General features: G+C 40.5%; 1 protein-coding gene across 1 annotated transcript in view; it reads left to right on the forward strand.

Annotated features, from left to right (window-relative positions):
• xylt1 (xylosyltransferase I) overlaps window positions 1-18,711 on the forward strand; it is a 103,314-nt gene that overhangs the window by 75,479 nt on the left and 9,124 nt on the right. Inside the window, exons 9-10 of the mRNA XM_015001799.2 lie at window positions 5,957-6,155; window positions 16,502-16,835. Of these exons, the coding sequence (XP_014857285.2) occupies window positions 5,957-6,155; window positions 16,502-16,835 (533 nt within the window). The remainder of the gene's footprint in view (window positions 1-5,956; window positions 6,156-16,501; window positions 16,836-18,711) is intronic.

An 18,711-nucleotide genomic window follows, 5' to 3' on the forward strand; every position in this document is an offset into this window, starting at 1 on the left:
GAATACATCATTTTTATTGGATTATTTTTTATCACTTTGCCTTTACTTAACAAAAATAACCTAAATCTTTTCCTCTCCTTTCTGCTGTAACAACAGGCTGCAGGAATGCGTGCCCGTCATTTCATACATCCGTCGTGGTTGGCTTCACTCATTGGCTGGTTCTTTGCGAACAGCAGATGATAAACTAATGGTTTGGACGCTCCTCACAGGAGCGCAACCATAAAGCATGACCATTTGAAAAAGACACATTTTTGGCTGAGAAATCTACTTAATGGACTCTATGAAGACAGACAGGCACTCTGTCTGCTGTAGCGGCTCGAAAGCAAAGAATCCAAGTCAAGACGTTTTCAGATAGTGCCATAAAAGAACTCAGGCTTCTTCACATTTCTTACAAAAATGAAACAAAATGTACCTACAACTTAATTTCTTGTTCTGTTTTTTTACTCAGAAATGAAAACTTTCAAACTCCTGTTTGAAAAAAAGAAGGAAAATTGCTTAGATCACTCTGTTAATCACTCAGTTAATTCATCACTTTGTCCACAGTAGAGCTCATATAAAGCAGGCATTAGATGTGAGACGACGCAAATAAACTGAATTGAGTTGAACTGCTTTTGTTGGTCGTTTTCCAAATGGCCAGTCCACATCATGCTTTGGAAAAGTTTTAGACCCACATAAGTGAACCGACTGTCTCATTTGTTTAGTAAATCTAGGTGGCATTGCAGAAGCAATCACCTCTTTGTGTGATTTCCTCCTCATGTGCAGGAAATAAAGCAGTAGCAAACCCCTCTGCCACCCACTGTCTGGCCTGCAGTGTAAATGTTCTTTAAAATGATGATGAAAGGAAGACAGATTTCATGGTTTCCATACGTCAAAACAAAAATAAAAAATAAAAAGGAATCTGCCAGCTATGGTTAGCTATAGTCTTTTTTTTTTTCATTCAGGCACTGGATCTTTTCCATAGAGCAGCATTTCCCAACCCTGGTCCTGAAGACACACTGCCCTGCATGTTTTAGATGTTTCCCTGTTTTAACGCACCTGATTCAGATGATTGCAGTTCAGTGAGCCCCTGTTAATCTGAAATCCGGTGTGCCGATGCAGGAAAACATCTAAAACATGCCAGGCAGTGTGTCTTGAGGACCAGAGTACCTAAAAATAAATGTATGGTATGTAATAGGAGCTGTTCCAATTAGCCTTTCTATTATCTGGTTCAAGCAACTGAATTAATTCATTTGGAGTCGTGACCCAATACTTTTTGGCAACGTAGTGCTTTTTTTTTTTTTTTTTTTTTTTTTTTTTTTTTTTTTTTTAATTGAAGCAATGGGGACAGTTGTAAATGGTTAAAAACCCAGAGGTCACAAATGATGTGCGTCTATTTGAGACAAAGTTGTGCATGTGAGAGAGGAAGTATGCAGGTTTGACTAATCTACCCTGAACTCTCATGTAATGACCGCCGGGAAAAAGGCGCCAAACTCCCTCCTAATACTGCAACAATAAACAGGTTTAGACAAAATGTAAACTTTTATTTACCTGTTTTACCAGTTACAACTTCCTGTGAGTTTAAGTAAGTATGTTCTTCTCATATATTTACTTTCTTTTTTTTTTTTTTTTGCTTTATAGCAAAAAAAAACATGACTCCTCTATATTGTTGTATCATAAATACTAAAAGACCAGAGTCAGAAAACATAACACAGACACGGCAATACAAAGATGGTTCTAAAGCTATAAAAAAATTACCAATGCATGAGCAAAAACACAAGGTCACAGAGAGAGAAAAATAAATGGATAAAAGTCTTATAGATGTAATCTAGTCATAGAGCGGGTTAAAAATACAAAACTGAACTAAAATGTAAAAACAGGTGTTGTTGAAAAATATGCCACGGTGTCATAAATGCAGTCCAGATCCAGAGCTAAATAAAGTCTTAGGGTTGAATCTAATCGGTTTTTCTCAGGTTTATGTTTATGTTCTGGGCTTTACGGCCATTACAGCAATTTCTTTGATTTACAGCAGAGAGCCTGCAGACTCCGAGGAAAAACATCAGAGGGTGAAAGGAGCAAGAATGACTCTGCAAAGGGAGAAAGTTAAATGAGAAAACACATAGCAGTATCTTTAGTGACAGGACGTTCATTCATCCTGTTTGAGCTTTTAATCCTGTTTGTCTGTTTTGCTCAGGGACAGTGTGAGTGTTTACATCAGCAAATTATACTCCTACTAAGTGAAACTACTGATAAAAAAAAAAATTGCCGAATCCTGCCACAGTCCCGGTAGTTAGTTGGAGAAGGGGAACATCCTCGTCCTCCCAAGAATATATTACATTCTAATGTGAACCATAATTTGAATGCTGCTCTTAGTTCTCTTAAAATCCTGAGCTCTCATGGTCTGTGATGAAGCAGGTACTTTTCTAGGTCTTTCATCATTAAGTGAAAATGTTTTTTCACTAACATGTTGTGGCAACATTAAACAACACTGAACAGCAGCTCTAAAATGAAAGACCTTCATTGGTATTGATTGGCTGTTCCCCCAAGAGTGGAGAAAAGGAAGACAGTAGATTTTGGCTTAGCGCCCTGTGCAATGTCCATTTCCACTGGGCGCATCAATGCATATGTCAAGGATTTGCAAGTTTTAGCTATATGCGTGCAGCGGATGAAGTGTATTGAGATGTTTTACAGCTAAATAGACTCTAATCTGTACAAATTTCATACCTAATTTATGTTTTAACAACAATAAAGGAAACATTTTGGAATGAGAGCTACTTTAGCATATGTTTGATAAAAGTTCATGCAAGGTTCATGTGAGAGAAGAGAAGAAAGAAGCAATCAGATTTAAAGGAACCACAATGAATTTATCACATAATGGTGTTAGTAATGGGCTCAGAAACTAATGAACTCACCTACCAACATTTCTTAACTTGGCCTACTTCAGGTAGGGGCTGTTTCTAATTGTTTTAGATTTTGATCTATAAATATAACGAGACAGCAGTTATTTATTTAAAAGACATCTCTCAATAAAATCGACAGGTGCTACAGTTCACATGCATCCTGTTTTCCTTGAACAGAAAAACGTCCTTGGAAAGTTTGAATTTCTTTGGATCTTCACTTCCCCCTCTGTAGTTTGATACTTCTGCTACAGTGTGGAAAAGTGATTCTCTAAGGTCTTTTTAAAAAAAAAAAGAAACATTTAGATGTGGTTCTCTCAAAAAATACAATTATTTATTCAGTGCATTCCCTTCTTTGCATTAAAAGCTTTTCCTAATTTAATAATCTCGCATAGATCTCATTGAAACGGATTGGAAGAAGCACAAAAAAAGCTTTAAGAACAATGAGATAAATAAAATAGAGACAAATAAAAATTACACTCGCACATATCTGGCCTCTCTCTGGTGTGTCAGCATAATGACTGAATGTGTAATTAGTCTGGTGAAACGATGCGAGGCCCCGTGCCTTGAGCTGTCTTCTTTATATTTTATCGGTCTGAAATTTTACCGATGAGGCCAAGTGATTCAATCGATCAGGGTTTACCTTGAAGTGTGTCACAGCAAAAAACATGATTACTTAGGACTTTGTTTATAGGAACCTCCTGTTGTGCAAAGTTTGCTCTCGCATGGCAGAGGCGTTTGTTGCTGTGTGCATGCAAAGCATACATCTCGTCTAACAGATGGGTGGCTTGGCTTCTGCATAAGACCGTGGTGAAAGAGAGTAGACGAACAAGGAGAGTGATAGCAGCTTGCTGTGACTTTCTTGGAGAGGCAGGGCAGTAAAAGCCTGAATGGAGCTTCTGTGCAGGTTGCGGCCCGGCCCCCTTCGCTCAGCCTCTCGTATCGGCTTTTTGGAAAGGCAGGTCAGAGAGACCTGAGAGCCGAGGTAAAGCAAGGTGAAAGAAAGCGCAGAGAGCTGTAAGAGGGGAGGGGGGAGAAAAAAAAATAAAGGAAAGGCGAAAGACACAGAAAACGAAGCAGGAGATTGGGGGGAGTGTGCAATGCAATCCTTGGGGGTGTAAGTATTTGCTGCTCTGCTTGTCAGGGTAGCGTTTGCTAGCTTTGGTTGACTCTTGGTGCTTTAGCTGAATACTGATGAGGCTGCCTGCTGCACAGAGGAGCTGGGGGGGAACACTGTGTTTGTGTTAAGGTGTGTGTGTGTGTGTGTGTGTGTGCGTGTGTGTGTGTGTGTGTGTGTGTGTGTGTGTGTGTGTGCGTGCGTGCGTGCGTGCGTGCGTGCGTGCGTGCGTGCGTGTGTGTGTGTGTGTGCAAGAAAACGTGGAATAAGGAGTTTGGAATACACAGAGATTAGAAATCTGGGTGAGAAGGAGTGAGAACATGAGCAGTCAGCAGCTGTTGAGCATCCCCCCCGCCCCCCAACATCGCCCACTCTCAGCTCAGTCCTTTTATGTTTTTCCAGAAGTTGCTGCGGCTGTCTGGCCTCAGGGCAGCCCTCTGCCACATATGAAGCCACGCACAAATAAACACTCTAATCACAGGGCGAGATCTTCATTCTGCTTCAGATAACTGGATGACCCAGTTCAATTCCGTGCTGCCAGCTTACGTTGTTCTTTGTTCCTTTCTTTGCATCAGTACTCGCACACCCACTTAACAATAGATATGTCGTTTGCCGTTATTCTCTTTGTGGTTTGCAAGAGTTTTTAGGTGCACTATATTACCAAAGGTATTGAGACACTTGCTTTTGCACACACTTTAATTTTAACTGCGTCCCATTTGCAATGCACAGGCCGTAACATGACGCAGTAGGCCGCATCTTTGAAATTGTTCGAGCTTCAGCTATGTTGTGTTTATCATTTGTGACGTCAGGTCAGGGCTGCCCCCCCCACCGCTGTGTATGTGCTTCCTCAACCACTAGTGCATTTTGGCTAGCTTGATTATTTTTATTCTTGAATCTAAAGGAGAAAAGGATGAGTTTTAATGATATTTGTTTTTGTGTGGATATTGTTGACGCTGCTTTCAAATGATATCAGGTACTGACTTGCATAGATGGAAAAGTAGGTGAGTATTATAAACACATGTAACTATGACTTTGTATTTGTGTGATGCCTTATTGCTGAAAGGTGCAAATAAAATTTGACAGATTGATTGATTGATTGACCTAATAAGTATATATAAATCATATGAACTGTCAAACATGTATAAAATAGTCAGTAAATTGCACTGGGGCTGCAAAAAAAAAAAAGCATGTTTACATCAGTTTATATTTAGTACTTACAGATTCCTAAGCTGTATAAAAATATCCTGTCGAAATGTTCCATTGTTTTTATTTTCCTTTTGATCAGACCTAAACTTAGCTACGGCAGCAAATCGGAAAAAAAAAAAGACAGTAAATGCAGGTTTGCCTTCTCGTTTGGGTATGTCGCACTGAGATTTTCAAAAGTTACGCCCATCTTTTCACCTCTCACAAAAATGCTCCACCTTTTTTATGTTGTGCTGAATTTCTTTGCTAAATTGCTGATCATGTTTCTGATCCTTATCTAAGATGAACCCGCAGTTATGGAAGTAATGAGAATACCCAGGTGAGATGATTTAAGGGGTAGTTTTGTTATTACGGTGTCCTTCATAATAATGTTCAGCGTTCAGGCCCAGATAATAAAACGTATAAACTCCAGTCGCATAAGTGTGGGTTTAACAGCCCACGAGCAGCACTTCCCTGGAATAATCTGTATTGTCGACATGTCTTTGACAGATTACATCTCTGTTAAAGGTCATTGAATTAATGTCCACCGTGTCACACAATTACAGAGCACATTGACTCCCCACTAACCTTTACAGCAAGTACACATTTGCATCCGGCCACATTAGCATGTGCAAGGCAGACTCCCTCTAGACATTACCTAAATAAATCCTGAAAAGCTTCCTTTCTCCCTCTTTTCCAGTCCTATCTGTGAAAAGCTGCTCCATAGTCTGAGGTTTTCCTTAATGGATTTATCCTTTTTTTTTTGTTTTCTTTATTGTGCCAGGTATTTCCCAATGGGCCACCCCGTGTCAGTGCATCTCTACTTCCACCTGGACCAGTTCCAGGGCTACCTGGTCAAGCACCATGCCACCAACCTGGCAACAAGCAAGCTGGAGATCATGGAGACCTGGGTGGCACCAAACAAGAACTTTGAGCTGACCACGCTTCCAGGCAGCACATTCAGCCGGCTTCAGTTTGCCGAGGTGAGTCTTATTTAGCTTTTTTTTTTTTAAACTCAAGAACATATTTTGTCAAAAAAATAAAATAAATAAAACAACCAGAAAGCCATCAGAGTGTTTACTAGAGTCCCAGTGACTTAGAAATGTCCTTGTAACGCTTGCAGGACAAACACATACGACCGGCTTTTCCTTCTCGTGTGTTTTACAGCGTTTTTAAATCAGAGCATGGTCGGTTGCTTTTCAGATCTTTCGGTCTTCTTCGCGTCGTCGGCCGGGAAATTTCCTGATTCTACACACCTGAACAGTATTCGGGACAAAAACATACCCCAGAATAAATCTATAATTACACACTATTTTCAGTTTATCGCTATGGTGACATTTTATTCATTTCTTTATTGCCCATAGTTATAGCAGCGCATCTTCACACAATTAAACCCTTGCCTGTGATGGCCTTGTAAAATGCGAGTTGATTGAATGCACCCGAGTCTACGGGGATGAGTGCCTCACGTGTCGCTCGTTTGTTGCCTCCTAATATAATGACTCCTCACCTTCACACTGGGATGCTTCCCCTGATTGCCTTGTTATGTTAATCTTTGTTTCTGTTTAGGATACAGTCACTCAGCTGTGATGCGACAGCCAGTCTAGTCTGGAAAGAAATTAACTGAGCAAATATAAATTGACCTTTTTTTTCTCCCGGCGTTATCCCTGCTTCGCGAGGTGCGGAAATGTCAACAAATCCGTCGGTGGGTTTGTCTGCTTTGTTTCGAGCCTGCAACCTGCGCACTCGCACACACACTCGCCTGGACCCACCTTCACCTTGTCCACCTTTGGGACCCGACTCAGAAGGAGTCGGAAAGAGACGCATTCTGCGTGTCAGGCCCACGAAGCCGTGAGTGACAGAGAAGCAATGCGAGCGGTGGCTTTTATCTGGATGCTAAGCTTTGGGAAGCATTCGTCGTCTGGTGCGGCGCCTCGACTGTCACTCAGTTTGTCCGTCTGTCAGTCAAAACCGGCAGAGAGAGCTTAAATGAGACAGCCCGACTCTGTGTTGCAGAGGGCTGGCGCTTTTTGTCAACTTAGCAGATACGAACCATATTACTCAGGTTTTACAACTGTAGTTTCTGAGATAAACCACACGGCTGGCTGAACGACGTGTTCCCTGTCCTTCTTTAGATATGTAAAAAGCCAGACACGTTTCTTTCTTTCTTTCTTTTCACTCTCCCTTCTCTGCCTCCCAGGCGTGCGTATGGCTCTTTTTGCACTTTTAATATAGAGGCACTCGAAGCCAGCACAGTTAAAATTAGTATTTCACTTATTGCATGGGTTTGACATTGAGAGGTTTATTACTCTGCTGCGTAAATCTAACCAGTTTTATCCTTGCTCATAGCACATTGTTCCAAATTTGTACAGATATACATGCAGTACCCTTCACATTTATGTGCACCCCTGGAAAGATGTATTAAAGGCCTTAAAATTAGTTTGCTCTTCGTTTTAGTAGCCTGAGCTTTAGTTTAAGTACATTTATTCAGTGCGGGGGGGAAGAAAATCTTTTAATTGTGTTTCACAAAGCTTATTAAAGGAGTCCTGTAAAATGAATGTACCTAATTTAGTTCATCTGTTCTTTATTATTTGATCAAAACTTTTTGGAAATATAATCCAGACATTCACGTTTCAAAATATGACACGACACTCTTCAGAGTGGGAAGGACAAGAGAACATGATATTCAAGTAAAGCAAATTTGTGGTAATCATCATGAGGAAGGAAATGGTTACAAGAAAATAGATAAAAATAGATATTTGTCTAAACTTGCTCAAATATACAATGAGAGGAATTAAACAAAGAAAGTTAAACCAAATTTAAAATACCCATCAAGGCTGGCAGAGGCCCAGAGTTTTTTTTTTTTTTTATCTTTTTTTGTCACCACGCAGTATTGAGAATATAGTAAAAAAAAGATTAAAAAAAGGAATACCACCAAAAAGCCTTTCTGTCCAATTATCACAAAAGCTTTGTTGAGATCAATCTAAGAGGAAATAAATAAAGCACGTCATTGGAACCTCGCAAGCAAGTAGCTTTTTTTATCAACAGCCAAAATATATGTATGTATATACAGGTGCTGGTCATAAAATTAGAATATTGTGATAAAGTTCATTATTTTCCATAATGTCATGATAAAAATTAAATTGTCATATATTTTAGATTCATTGCACACCAACTGAAATATTTCAGGTCTTTTATTGTTTTAATTTTGATGATTTTGGCAAACAGCTCATGAAAACCCAAAATCCCTGTCTCAAAAAATTAGAATATTATGAAAAGGTTCTCTGAACGAGCAATAAAAATAATCATCTGAATCAACAAAGTAACTCTAAACACCTGAAAAAGATTCCTGAGGCCTTTAAAAACTCCCAGCCTGGTTCATTACTCAAAACCGCAGTCATGGGTCAGACTGCTGACCTGACTGCTGTCCAGAAGGCCATCACTGACATCCTCAAGCAAGAGGGTGAGAAACGGAAAGAAATTTCTGAACGAATCGGCTGTTTGCAGAGTGTTATATCAAGGCACCTCAATGGGAAGTTAGTAGGAAGGAAAAAGTGTGGCAGAAAACGCTGCACAACGAGAAGAGGTGACCGGACCCTGAGGAAGATTGTGGAGAAGGGCCGATTCCAGACCAAATTAAATTTTCATCTCCATAAAACTTTTCAGCAGATGGAAGCATGAAGTGCTTCAAAATCTTCTGATAGCTGCTGCATTGATCCTGCCTTTGATAAAACCCAGTGGACCAACACCAGCAGCTGACATGGCACCCAGACCATCACTGACTGTGGGTACTTGACACTGGACTTCTGGCATTTTGGCATTTCCTTCTCCCCAGTCTTCCTCCAGAGTCTGGCACTTTGTTTTTCGAATGACATGCAAAGTTTGCTTTCATCCGAAAAAAAGTACTTTGGACCACTGAACAACAGTGGTCCAAAGTGCTGCTTCTCTGTAGCCCAGGTCAGGCGCTTCTGCCGCTGTTTCTGGTTCAAAAGTGGCTTGACCTTTGACCTGGGGAATGCGGCACCTGTAGCCCATTTCCTGCACATGCCTGTGCACAGTGGCTCTGGATGTTTCTACTCCAGACTCAGTCCACTGCTTCCCCCAAGGTCTGGAATAGGCCCTTCTCCACAATCTTCCTCAGGGTCCGGTCACCTCTTCTCGTTGTGTAGCGTTTTCTGCCACACTTTTTCCTTCCTACTAACTTCCCACTGAGGTGCCTTGATATAACACTCTGCAAACAGCCGATTCGTTCAGAAATTTCTTTCCGTTTCTCACCCTCTTGCTTGAGGATGTCAGTGATGGCCTTCTGGACAGCAGTCAGGTCAGCAGTCTGACCCATGATTGCGGTTTTGAGTAATGAACCAGGCTGGGAGTTTTTAAAGGCGTCAGGAATCTTTTTCAGGTGTTTAGAGTTACTTTGTTGATTCAGATGATTATTTTTATTGCTCGTTCAGAGAACCTTTTCATAATATTCTAATTTTTTGAGACAGGGATTTTGGGTTTTCATGAGCTGTTTGCCAAAATCATCAAAATTAAAACAATAAAAGACCTGAAATATTTCAGTTGGTGTGCAATGAATCTAAAATATATGACAATTTAATTTTTATCATGACATTATGGAAAATAATGAACTTTATCACAATATTCTAATTTTATGACCAGCACCTGTATATATATATATATATATATATATATATATATATATATATATATATATATATATATATATGATTGCTGCTTTTAACAGGATTTAATAGGTAAAGTAGCAACCAGGTGTTACTAATAAAATGTACTTGTTTAGCTGATCATCAGAAGGTTACAGCTCATCTATAAACACCAGAGTTTTTTTTTTTTCCCAGGTGTGAGTTTGAAGCATAATGAAGTGTGATAAATACCACGTGAAGTTGTAAATGACCAAACTGTTTCTGGTAATAACCTGGAAAGGGTTATAAAACCATTTCTAAACCATTTGAAATCCATCGCTCTGCACTAACGTGGATTATTCTCTTGTGGAAAATGCAAATCTGTGCAGGTGTGTGCAGCCTAGTAAGGCTGCAGGCTCGTTTCAAAGCCACTGGACACCAATAGTATCGGAGTCAAATGTGAGGTCATCTGTCTCACAGCTGACACACGACCAAAGTGGGCCGTCAGTAGGACAGTTTCCTCAAACATATAACGGCAAACAAATTAAATTGGTGAGAAAGAATCGTATCAGGGTGCTGCAATGGCCCAGTCAAAGTCTCCTGGTTGTACTGCTGGGGTCGGACCTGAAGAAAGCTGTGCAGGAATGTTCACTGGGTTCGAACCCAGACCTGACCATCAAACCAGTAACTCTGGCCTCATCTGACCCGAGACTCGGGTCAGAAACATTTAGCATCTAGGCATACATTGCTAAATTTCATTCCTGTGAGATGTACTTAGTTTTTCACTCACAGATTTATTCATTTTGACTTAATGTTCGTCAGCTAAATAAGGACAGTTTGAAATTTGTGCTTTGTAAACTCAAGCTGAGGTCTAAATAACTTTCAAGTCATTAGTCATTTTTACATTGTCCATTTACCGTTTTTTCTTTTTCTTTTTTTTTAACAATCAAAAGCTACAGGGGCTTGCTTAAGATTGATTCAACTATAAACCAAAGTCTGTTCTGGTGCCAAACGTTGGACACACGTTCTCATCATCCGTCTCGTCACATCCATCTCTGCCCCGTGTCTTTCTTAGCATTCATCAGTCTTTCCCTGCGGGTTAAAGAGAGCCCTGTGGGAATCTGTCAGCGCTGCTCCTGGAATCCCTCTCTTGTAAAAGTCTGAAGTTTGTTCACCTGCGTTTCATTTTCCTCCTCTAAAAAGTGATACTAATGAGCCTCCAGGGGTGCCCCTGCCCTGTGGTTTCAAACAGAGCCAGATGTAGAGCGAGACTATCCATGCCCCTGATTGATCAAACTGACCTGCCTTATTTAATGGAGGTGTCAGACTGTTGGCGCCGGCACGCTGGCGATGTGGAGGGAACGTTTCTATATAGGGGGTATGTTCAGGAAGGTAATAAAAGTGAAATATAAAAAGCTCCTAAATCAGGAGTTTCTCCATCCAACTTTCTTCCTTTCAAGCTTACATAAAACTTTGAGTGATTAGAGCGAGATCTATTAAAGAATAGGGATCCAAACACTGGGGGGAGTAATGACAAAGCTGCCAGTTCAGTAATAGTTCCTCAAAAAAGCCAATCATCCATCATAGAAATAAGGCTGTGCTTTGCTGAGAGGTCATGCGACTTAATTGGGTGTTGGTCTTAAGCCAAAGCCTAATGAGTAGACACACAGCCAGTGACGAGCTAAATGTGGAGGTCATTGTACGCTGAAAAGGGCCAGAAGGTAATCTCTCTTTGGCCTGCTTTGGAAGAAGTTAATAGTTAATTTCCCATCAAACTTCCAGCTATTGTAATAAGAGAATGCCGTGAACGTTGTTTGACCACAAACTGTTGGCCGAAATTTGCATGAAACGTGTTAAAAGTTTCTACCCATGATCGAGACCTTCCAAACTATTTGAACTTCTTCGTTCTGCGTTAAGTATGGTTACGCTCAACTTCAGATCATTGGAGACAGTTGGAGGTCAAAAAAAAAAAAATTGTGTTAAGCCCTTGCAAGTTAACACTTTGTTGAACAACCTTTGACTGCACTTCAAGCGTCTGGCTGCTTCACACATCTAGAAACTGATACTTTGGTGCCAGTTCTTCTTCTTTCCACTGGTTCCAAATTGGGTTGAGGTGTGGCTTTTCACCAGGCCTAACACATAAACAGATCTGGTGAATGGTTTAGCTTTTATCTAAACCAATCCATTTAGTGCTGGCTGTGTGGATAGTGTTCTGCTAGGAAGGGAACCCCTGCTGAAATATCACAACTTTTGCAGCTTTTAACTATTTCTCTCATTTTGGAGCTCAGTATTTAGCTTCATCTATATTGATATAAACTTTGACCAGTGCTGCTACCACCATGTTTTGTCATGGTACTGTACAAGGTTGTGTCCTTTGTTAGCTTTCGATGTATGTTTTTGTAAGCCACAAAACTGAATCTTACAGCGCCCCCTAGGGGACGCAGAAGATTTTTTTGTTTTCTTTCGCATTACCTCGCGGAACTTTTGCGATGTTTATTGCATTATGTTATATATAGTAGCATCAGAGAAAACGGGATTAAATACAAATGCAGACAACACACTTTTCATATCCAACTCAATCATTTGCATTGAAGCCTTTTTTTCTCCGATGCTGCATAATTGACCAGAGTTAACAGCAGTGTGTTTACAATACTGTCTTCTTCTTCTTCTGCTCAAGGAACGGATTTGGTGTTTGGTTATTAGGCAGACAGCTTGTCAAGCAGTGTTTATGTGCCTCCTATTAAACTCTGTATGCTTAAAATGCATGTTCAGTTAGAGTAAGGCCTGTAGAGCTTAAAGGGTATGCTGCCCACTCGTCTGGCTTGAAACGGCTTGAAAAATGTGCTGTCTGGACTGCAGCAGAACCTTCTGTTCATTATTTACTGTATGTTGCGCTTAATCAATGCTTGTTGCCGAATAAACTGAGGGCAAGATCCAGGGGCAAGTCTCTTGAGCTTCCCTCCTACCTGCGACGCGTAAAGCATAGGCAGCCTTGTTTTCCGCAACCTTAAGTTTAGACGGCCGTTTCCAAGCTCTCCCTGGAACACAATGCAACATCTCAGTCAATAATACTGCATAACTTTCTAAAGCTTGATTGTAGGCTTCAGTATGTGTGTGTGCGTGTGTGTGTGTGTGCGTGTGTGTGTGTGTGTGTGTGTCCATCTGGCGTAATGCAAAAAGCTATACAAAAGCCAGACAAGGCAGCTGATTCGCTATAAAAAGCAGATCACGGTCCACGACGCTGGAACCGCAGAAAAATCTCCAGTAATTGAGATGAAAGCAAGGTGTCTTTACCAGATGGCCAAGAATCTCCGTCTTTTCCTGTTGGTTTCATTTAAGCAAGTAATGTCTATTTTTACCGTGCACGGCAATCTAAGCTCTCGGAGGATGTAACACTGAATCAGTTCCAGTCAGCCATTGATCCTCCAGCAGGGTGAGGCTGTATTAATCAGCTACCATTGTCACAATGAGCGCTTCCAAAAGCAGACTTTCCTCTCACATTTCTGCCAGCATGCCCCGGGCATTTTTTTTTTCTGTCAGTTTTGTGTATATGTGTATGTGTGTGTTGGCTGCCTCCCTCGTCATCCTCACGGCTCCATGTCTCCTTTTGCATACTCATTTAGCTTTCCTGATGTTTAGATTTGTTCTCCCTCTATCCATCCATCCGAATATCCTTTCTTTATTCAAATTCAACTAAAGAAACAAAAAGGTTTTAAAGACTCTTTTGCTGCAGAGTCTGAAGGGTTTCTTTGCTTCAAATGTTTATATATATATATATATATATATATATATATATATATATATATATATATATATATATATAATTTTTTTTTTGGCACACACTCTGAAACAAAAATGGTGAAACAGAAACACACTTTAGTGTAAGGTGAAGATGATATGAGTGCAAAATGCAGTTTTCAAATTATTATTTCATTTATTAAAGCTGCAGTATGTGACTTTTACATTAAAAATTTAGTGTTTTTTGTCTTGACAGTACATTATGAGAGTTGTCCTTCAGCCACTTGCAGAAATGCATGGTTCCCAGTCAGAAACGACTAATCAGAGCCAGGAGGAGGATCTTAGTGCTGTCAATCAGGCTTGTGTATGCAAACCCTCTCCCTCGCTCTCTGCTGCACCACAGCAAAGTCTGCTATGACTGCTCAGGCTAGTTAGCATAGCCACCGTTTAGAAAAACATGTACTCACTAAAAAGTAGACGTTTGGTACATAGGAACTTATAAAACTAACACACTATAAAGATTGTTTTCCGAAATTTTGACTTAACCTTCAGATAAATAAAGCACAGTTCTGTCGCTGTGCCCTGGCTGTGTCCCTAATAAAAGGGATTTTTTTTTTGTTTTTTTTTTTTACTTCAACCCACATCAGCATAAAGAGAGATAGTTGAGGGGACGCCACAGGCAGTAACATAATTGCAGATCCAGGGAGGGACTGCAACAAAAACAGCAGCAGCAGCAGCAGACAAACATATCCACTTCAATATGCGGAGACACAAGGATGACGATTTTTGTCATTTTGTTGCTGTAAGTGGTCATTAATTTATATCAGGAGCAGAGGAAATGTCGCGTTGTGCGTGCAAGAGAGCAGCCGATGGAAAACAGCGATTAGCATTACTAAGACAATAAACTGTGTCTGCATTCGCAGCGCCCTCACTCTCAGATTCCCAAAAGTTTGCCAACATTCCCAAGTCCAACACAGCCTCTTAAGCTAGTTGTCAAAAATTCTGTTTTTGTTTCATCTCTGTGCTGTCGCTGACTTCATTTTGAAACGCCTTTTCAACTATCACCAGGATCCGCAGCGCTGCAGTCCGTGTCACATAGCGGCGCTTGGTCAGTTTGTCAAAAGCCAGTTTCTTGTCGCATCTCTGAAGATAAATATTACTGATAAAAATGTCAGAGAATTTGACTTCAATCTCTGCTGCCCCTTTAACAGCATTTTTTTTAAACTGAGACGTTAAAAACCAACTACTAATGCTCTGCAAATCCTAGAAACACTAACTAATAGGCTAATAAGCTTTCTGTAAATAAGACCCTGAAGAGACTCGTTGTTCCTCAGGCAGTCTTCTGGTGCAATCCAAGCTGTCAGCCTGCTTCATATTCCACAGCTGCACTTTATGCTTCTAATTCATATTCAGATATATTTTACTCACCCATACCGCCTGTTCGGTTTTATTCCCACTTTATTTCTCCATATATTGTCACAGTGAATGCAGCCTCTTCCAGTGCCGGTGGAAATGTTTGAAAGCCCCTTTTTTATGTAGCAGCTCTTCTCTCTAGACTCCCGTGTTTTTTTCTGTCAAAACAGGGCTGTAATGGATGCGTCTAGATGTACTCAGAGTCTTCCACTGTTTTGGCTTTTTATTCACTGATCTGAGGTTGTAATCTTCTTCACTGTTTAGAACGAGCCTGTCTCTCGGTGAATTAAGGTGTTCATTGCCTGCTTCTGCCGCTCACGCCTTGGGGATGCGGTCGTGGCGTCGCCGCGTGTTTCTGCACGCTGCAGCATCCGTGTGAAAGAAAACCGTAAATGTGGAAGAGGAAACGGATCAGTCTTGTTAGCTTGTGCGTTCCCCAACAGCGGAGGGCAGTTGTGATGACTGAGGTAGATTTTGACTGATGGGGGCTACTTCTCATGATAATTTACTGCAGCTTTGGTGGAGGTTTAAAAAAAAAAAAAAAAGTTTGTGTAGCAAGTGGCATTGTGTTTATTATTCAGGTCTGCATAAAGTCCTAAGAGTGAATTTATAGCATATACACAGTTGTGAAAAATTTAGGATACCACATTAAACATTAATTTCCTTTAAAATGAAAGATCTAATTGATTATGCTTGAAAAACAAAGTGGTGCATCTACAGGTAAACACCAAAAATGTACTTTTCGCTACTCCTTGGAATAAAACCTCAACAAAACGGGACCTTCTTTGGCTGGAATAACTTCAGTGAGATACTTCCAATAGTCACATTCCTCAAGAATCCGTGACCAGGCCTCCAAACCATGACACTTACACGCCTCTGCTTCATAGCTGACATGAATTTCTTTTCCTGGAATACTGCATATTGTTTGAGAATAAAATCCTCTGCTCTGGTGTCCAAATAATTCAATTTTAGTCAAAATGACATTTTTCCCAGACATCCAGACCTGGAACTTTGTTTTCTCTGCTAAACGTCACTGTGGCCTTCATGTTTTTCTTAGAGCGCGCCCGACATGAAAGCTGATCTTCTACAGTTTCTGAGGTTTATGCTGATTGTACAGGCCGTGTACGCCGTCACATCTACAGTAGCAAAAGTGTGCCGTGGGTCCTCTGGTTACATCACAGGGTTTAAGATGCAGTTAAACCCTAAGATCTTGTGGTCGGCTCTTAGGATAATTGTGCTTGTGGCGAGTTGTTTTGAATGTCCTCCATTCTTCCATAGACAGTGAAAAGAGCGTTCACTCTCACTTCAACATTCAAGAGCACAACAAATGCATTTGTTATTGCATTTTGCAAAACCGTTGAACATTTCTTTAGCTTTCATTGTATATTTCTCAGCTTTGTTAGTATTGTTCAAATCGATATTAACTAATTACATGTTAAAATATGTGAGAAGAACTGACAGGTTGTTGTGGGGTGCCCTCGTTTTTCCACAAGTCTTTATATGCTCACTCCTCTCAATTTTGCTCGTGTTCCTCTCAGATTGGCACCGAGTGGGACGCCAAAGAGCGCATGTTCAGGAACATCGGCGGCCTGATGGGCCCCATGGACGAGACGGTGGGCATGCAGAAGTGGAACAAAGGGCCAAACGTCACGGTCACCGTGGTCTGGATCGACCCCACCAACGTCATCGCAGCCACCTACGACATCCTGATCGACGCGAGCGCAGAGTTCACCCACTATCGTCCGCCTCTCAACCAGCCGCTGCGACCCGGAGTGTGGAACGTCCGAATCCTACACAACTGGAGCCCCGTGGCCGAGATTCGTTTCCTTATCGTTCCGCTGGCCTATAACAAGCACCAGCCCATTAGACAAGGTGAGAGGCATTCATACTCCTTCTGCGTAATTAGAACATGACACCAAATAAAGTTTTTGTCATTTCATAGACACATTAAACTCATTAAGAAAACACTATTCTTGTTCAAAAGGGCATGCATGTTTCTGTGAATGTAGTGTAGTCTTGACCTTAAAGGAATAGTTACCCATTTTTAAGGTGGTTATTATTAACAGTAAGCATGGACTGTCTCGTGTAGCTAATTGGTAAAATTTTGCTGCTTATTTTTACTGAATCTCAGCCGAGATGCAAACATGGATAACTGTAGCCAGTATCAACATTATAATACTCAACAATATCCTGCTTTCATACAATTTCCTCATTTGGTGCAGCATTGCTGCAGTATCCTGCTGAAACTAAGATAAGGTGTTGCAGTGTATTAGTAAAAACAACAGACGGCTTCTTTACATCCCAGTGTTTTTTGCAACTTGAAATATTTCCAATCATCTCAATTTGTCTTTTTGTAAGAGTTAAAAGTGTGGGATGCAGGCGGGCAGTGCAGCAACAGGCAGGGGAGGGGGATGTCGTTTTTCTCTCCCTACTCATTCAGAGGATCAGTGTGGTGGAAAATTTGGGGGGTTTTAAAACAGAGACGTTTTAAAACTTTCGTACACCTTGAAGCCACAAACCACTTTGATCAGCAGTCGGTGTCTTCCTGAGAGTCGCTGCTCTCTGTGCGACCTCGGTCTAATGAACATAGATTAGATTTGGTCCCTCAGTTACCTCAAGCCAACTTCTTGTTAAAATGGAGCGAAGATCAAAAGTTGATTTCTGCCATTTTAAGACTTCGAACTCAAATGTTTCAGAGGTTCGTCCAAACACGGTTTTATTGACGTTCACACAAATGCCATGATTACAACAACAAAAAAAAACAAAAACGTATTTTTTTACAATGAACAGTATGGTAGTCTGCAGATAATTTTTCTGTGTAAGACTCTATCTAAATCACAATGTTTTCAGTTTCCAAGAAATTGTTTTGTTACTACTGTGAAATTAAAACAACTAAGATATTGTAGGGACATTGTTTTGATACTTTTCCACAGTGTTTTTTTTTTCCTTTCCTTAGATAATCCCTCCAAGTAGAATAATCATGTTTTGTCATATTTGACTCAAACAGCCCCAGACACACAAGATCTTTTATATGAAATGCATAGATTGTAATGCAACAAGGGAGTGATAAAATTCTATTTAATCATCTCTTCAGGTAAGATACTGACTGTTCATAACCTCTTCACAGAACCCCACTGTTAAAAGTCCATCGTAATTCTACATTTTAATTGTTTTAATGAAAAACACATTTTTCAATCCTTAAATCTTTCTTTTAATCTGAATATTAATTAGTAAAACAATTTGAGTCACAATATGGACATTAATCACGGGCTGAAAGTGAAACTTACTTAATTAAAATATTATTTTTTTTACTTATTTCTGACCTGTGCAGACGTTCACATTATCCTCTGCTCACATCTAAATCTCTTATACCTGGAGTCAGTGTTTGAACTCCAACTTTATGTCATTCCACTGTAAGGCGGTCGCTGAAGTTGTCTTGTGTTTCTAAATTTTTTTCTCGCTGACACTGACATAGTGTCAGATGCTATATCGAGCGGCACGAATGCTACATTGACCATGAAGTAATGTTTGCTGATTTAGGTGTCCCAAAAGGTCCAAACACACACACACAAACGCACACACACACACGCACTCAGCCTTGTATCTGCAGTGATGCCCTTTCTAATCAAGCCTCGGGCCTCTACAGACCCTGGTTATTTGTCATCAAGTCACCCCTAATAACCCAGCGAGCAGCTCATACATACTAAACAGAGTGTTAAACAACAGCGCACTTAGCCCTCTAAAAACA

The sequence above is a fragment of the Poecilia mexicana genome, unplaced genomic scaffold (assembly GCF_051168715.1).
Source record: "Poecilia mexicana isolate PSO_F unplaced genomic scaffold, ASM5116871v1 scaffold_1, whole genome shotgun sequence".
Taxonomy (NCBI): Eukaryota; Metazoa; Chordata; class Actinopteri; order Cyprinodontiformes; family Poeciliidae; genus Poecilia; species Poecilia mexicana.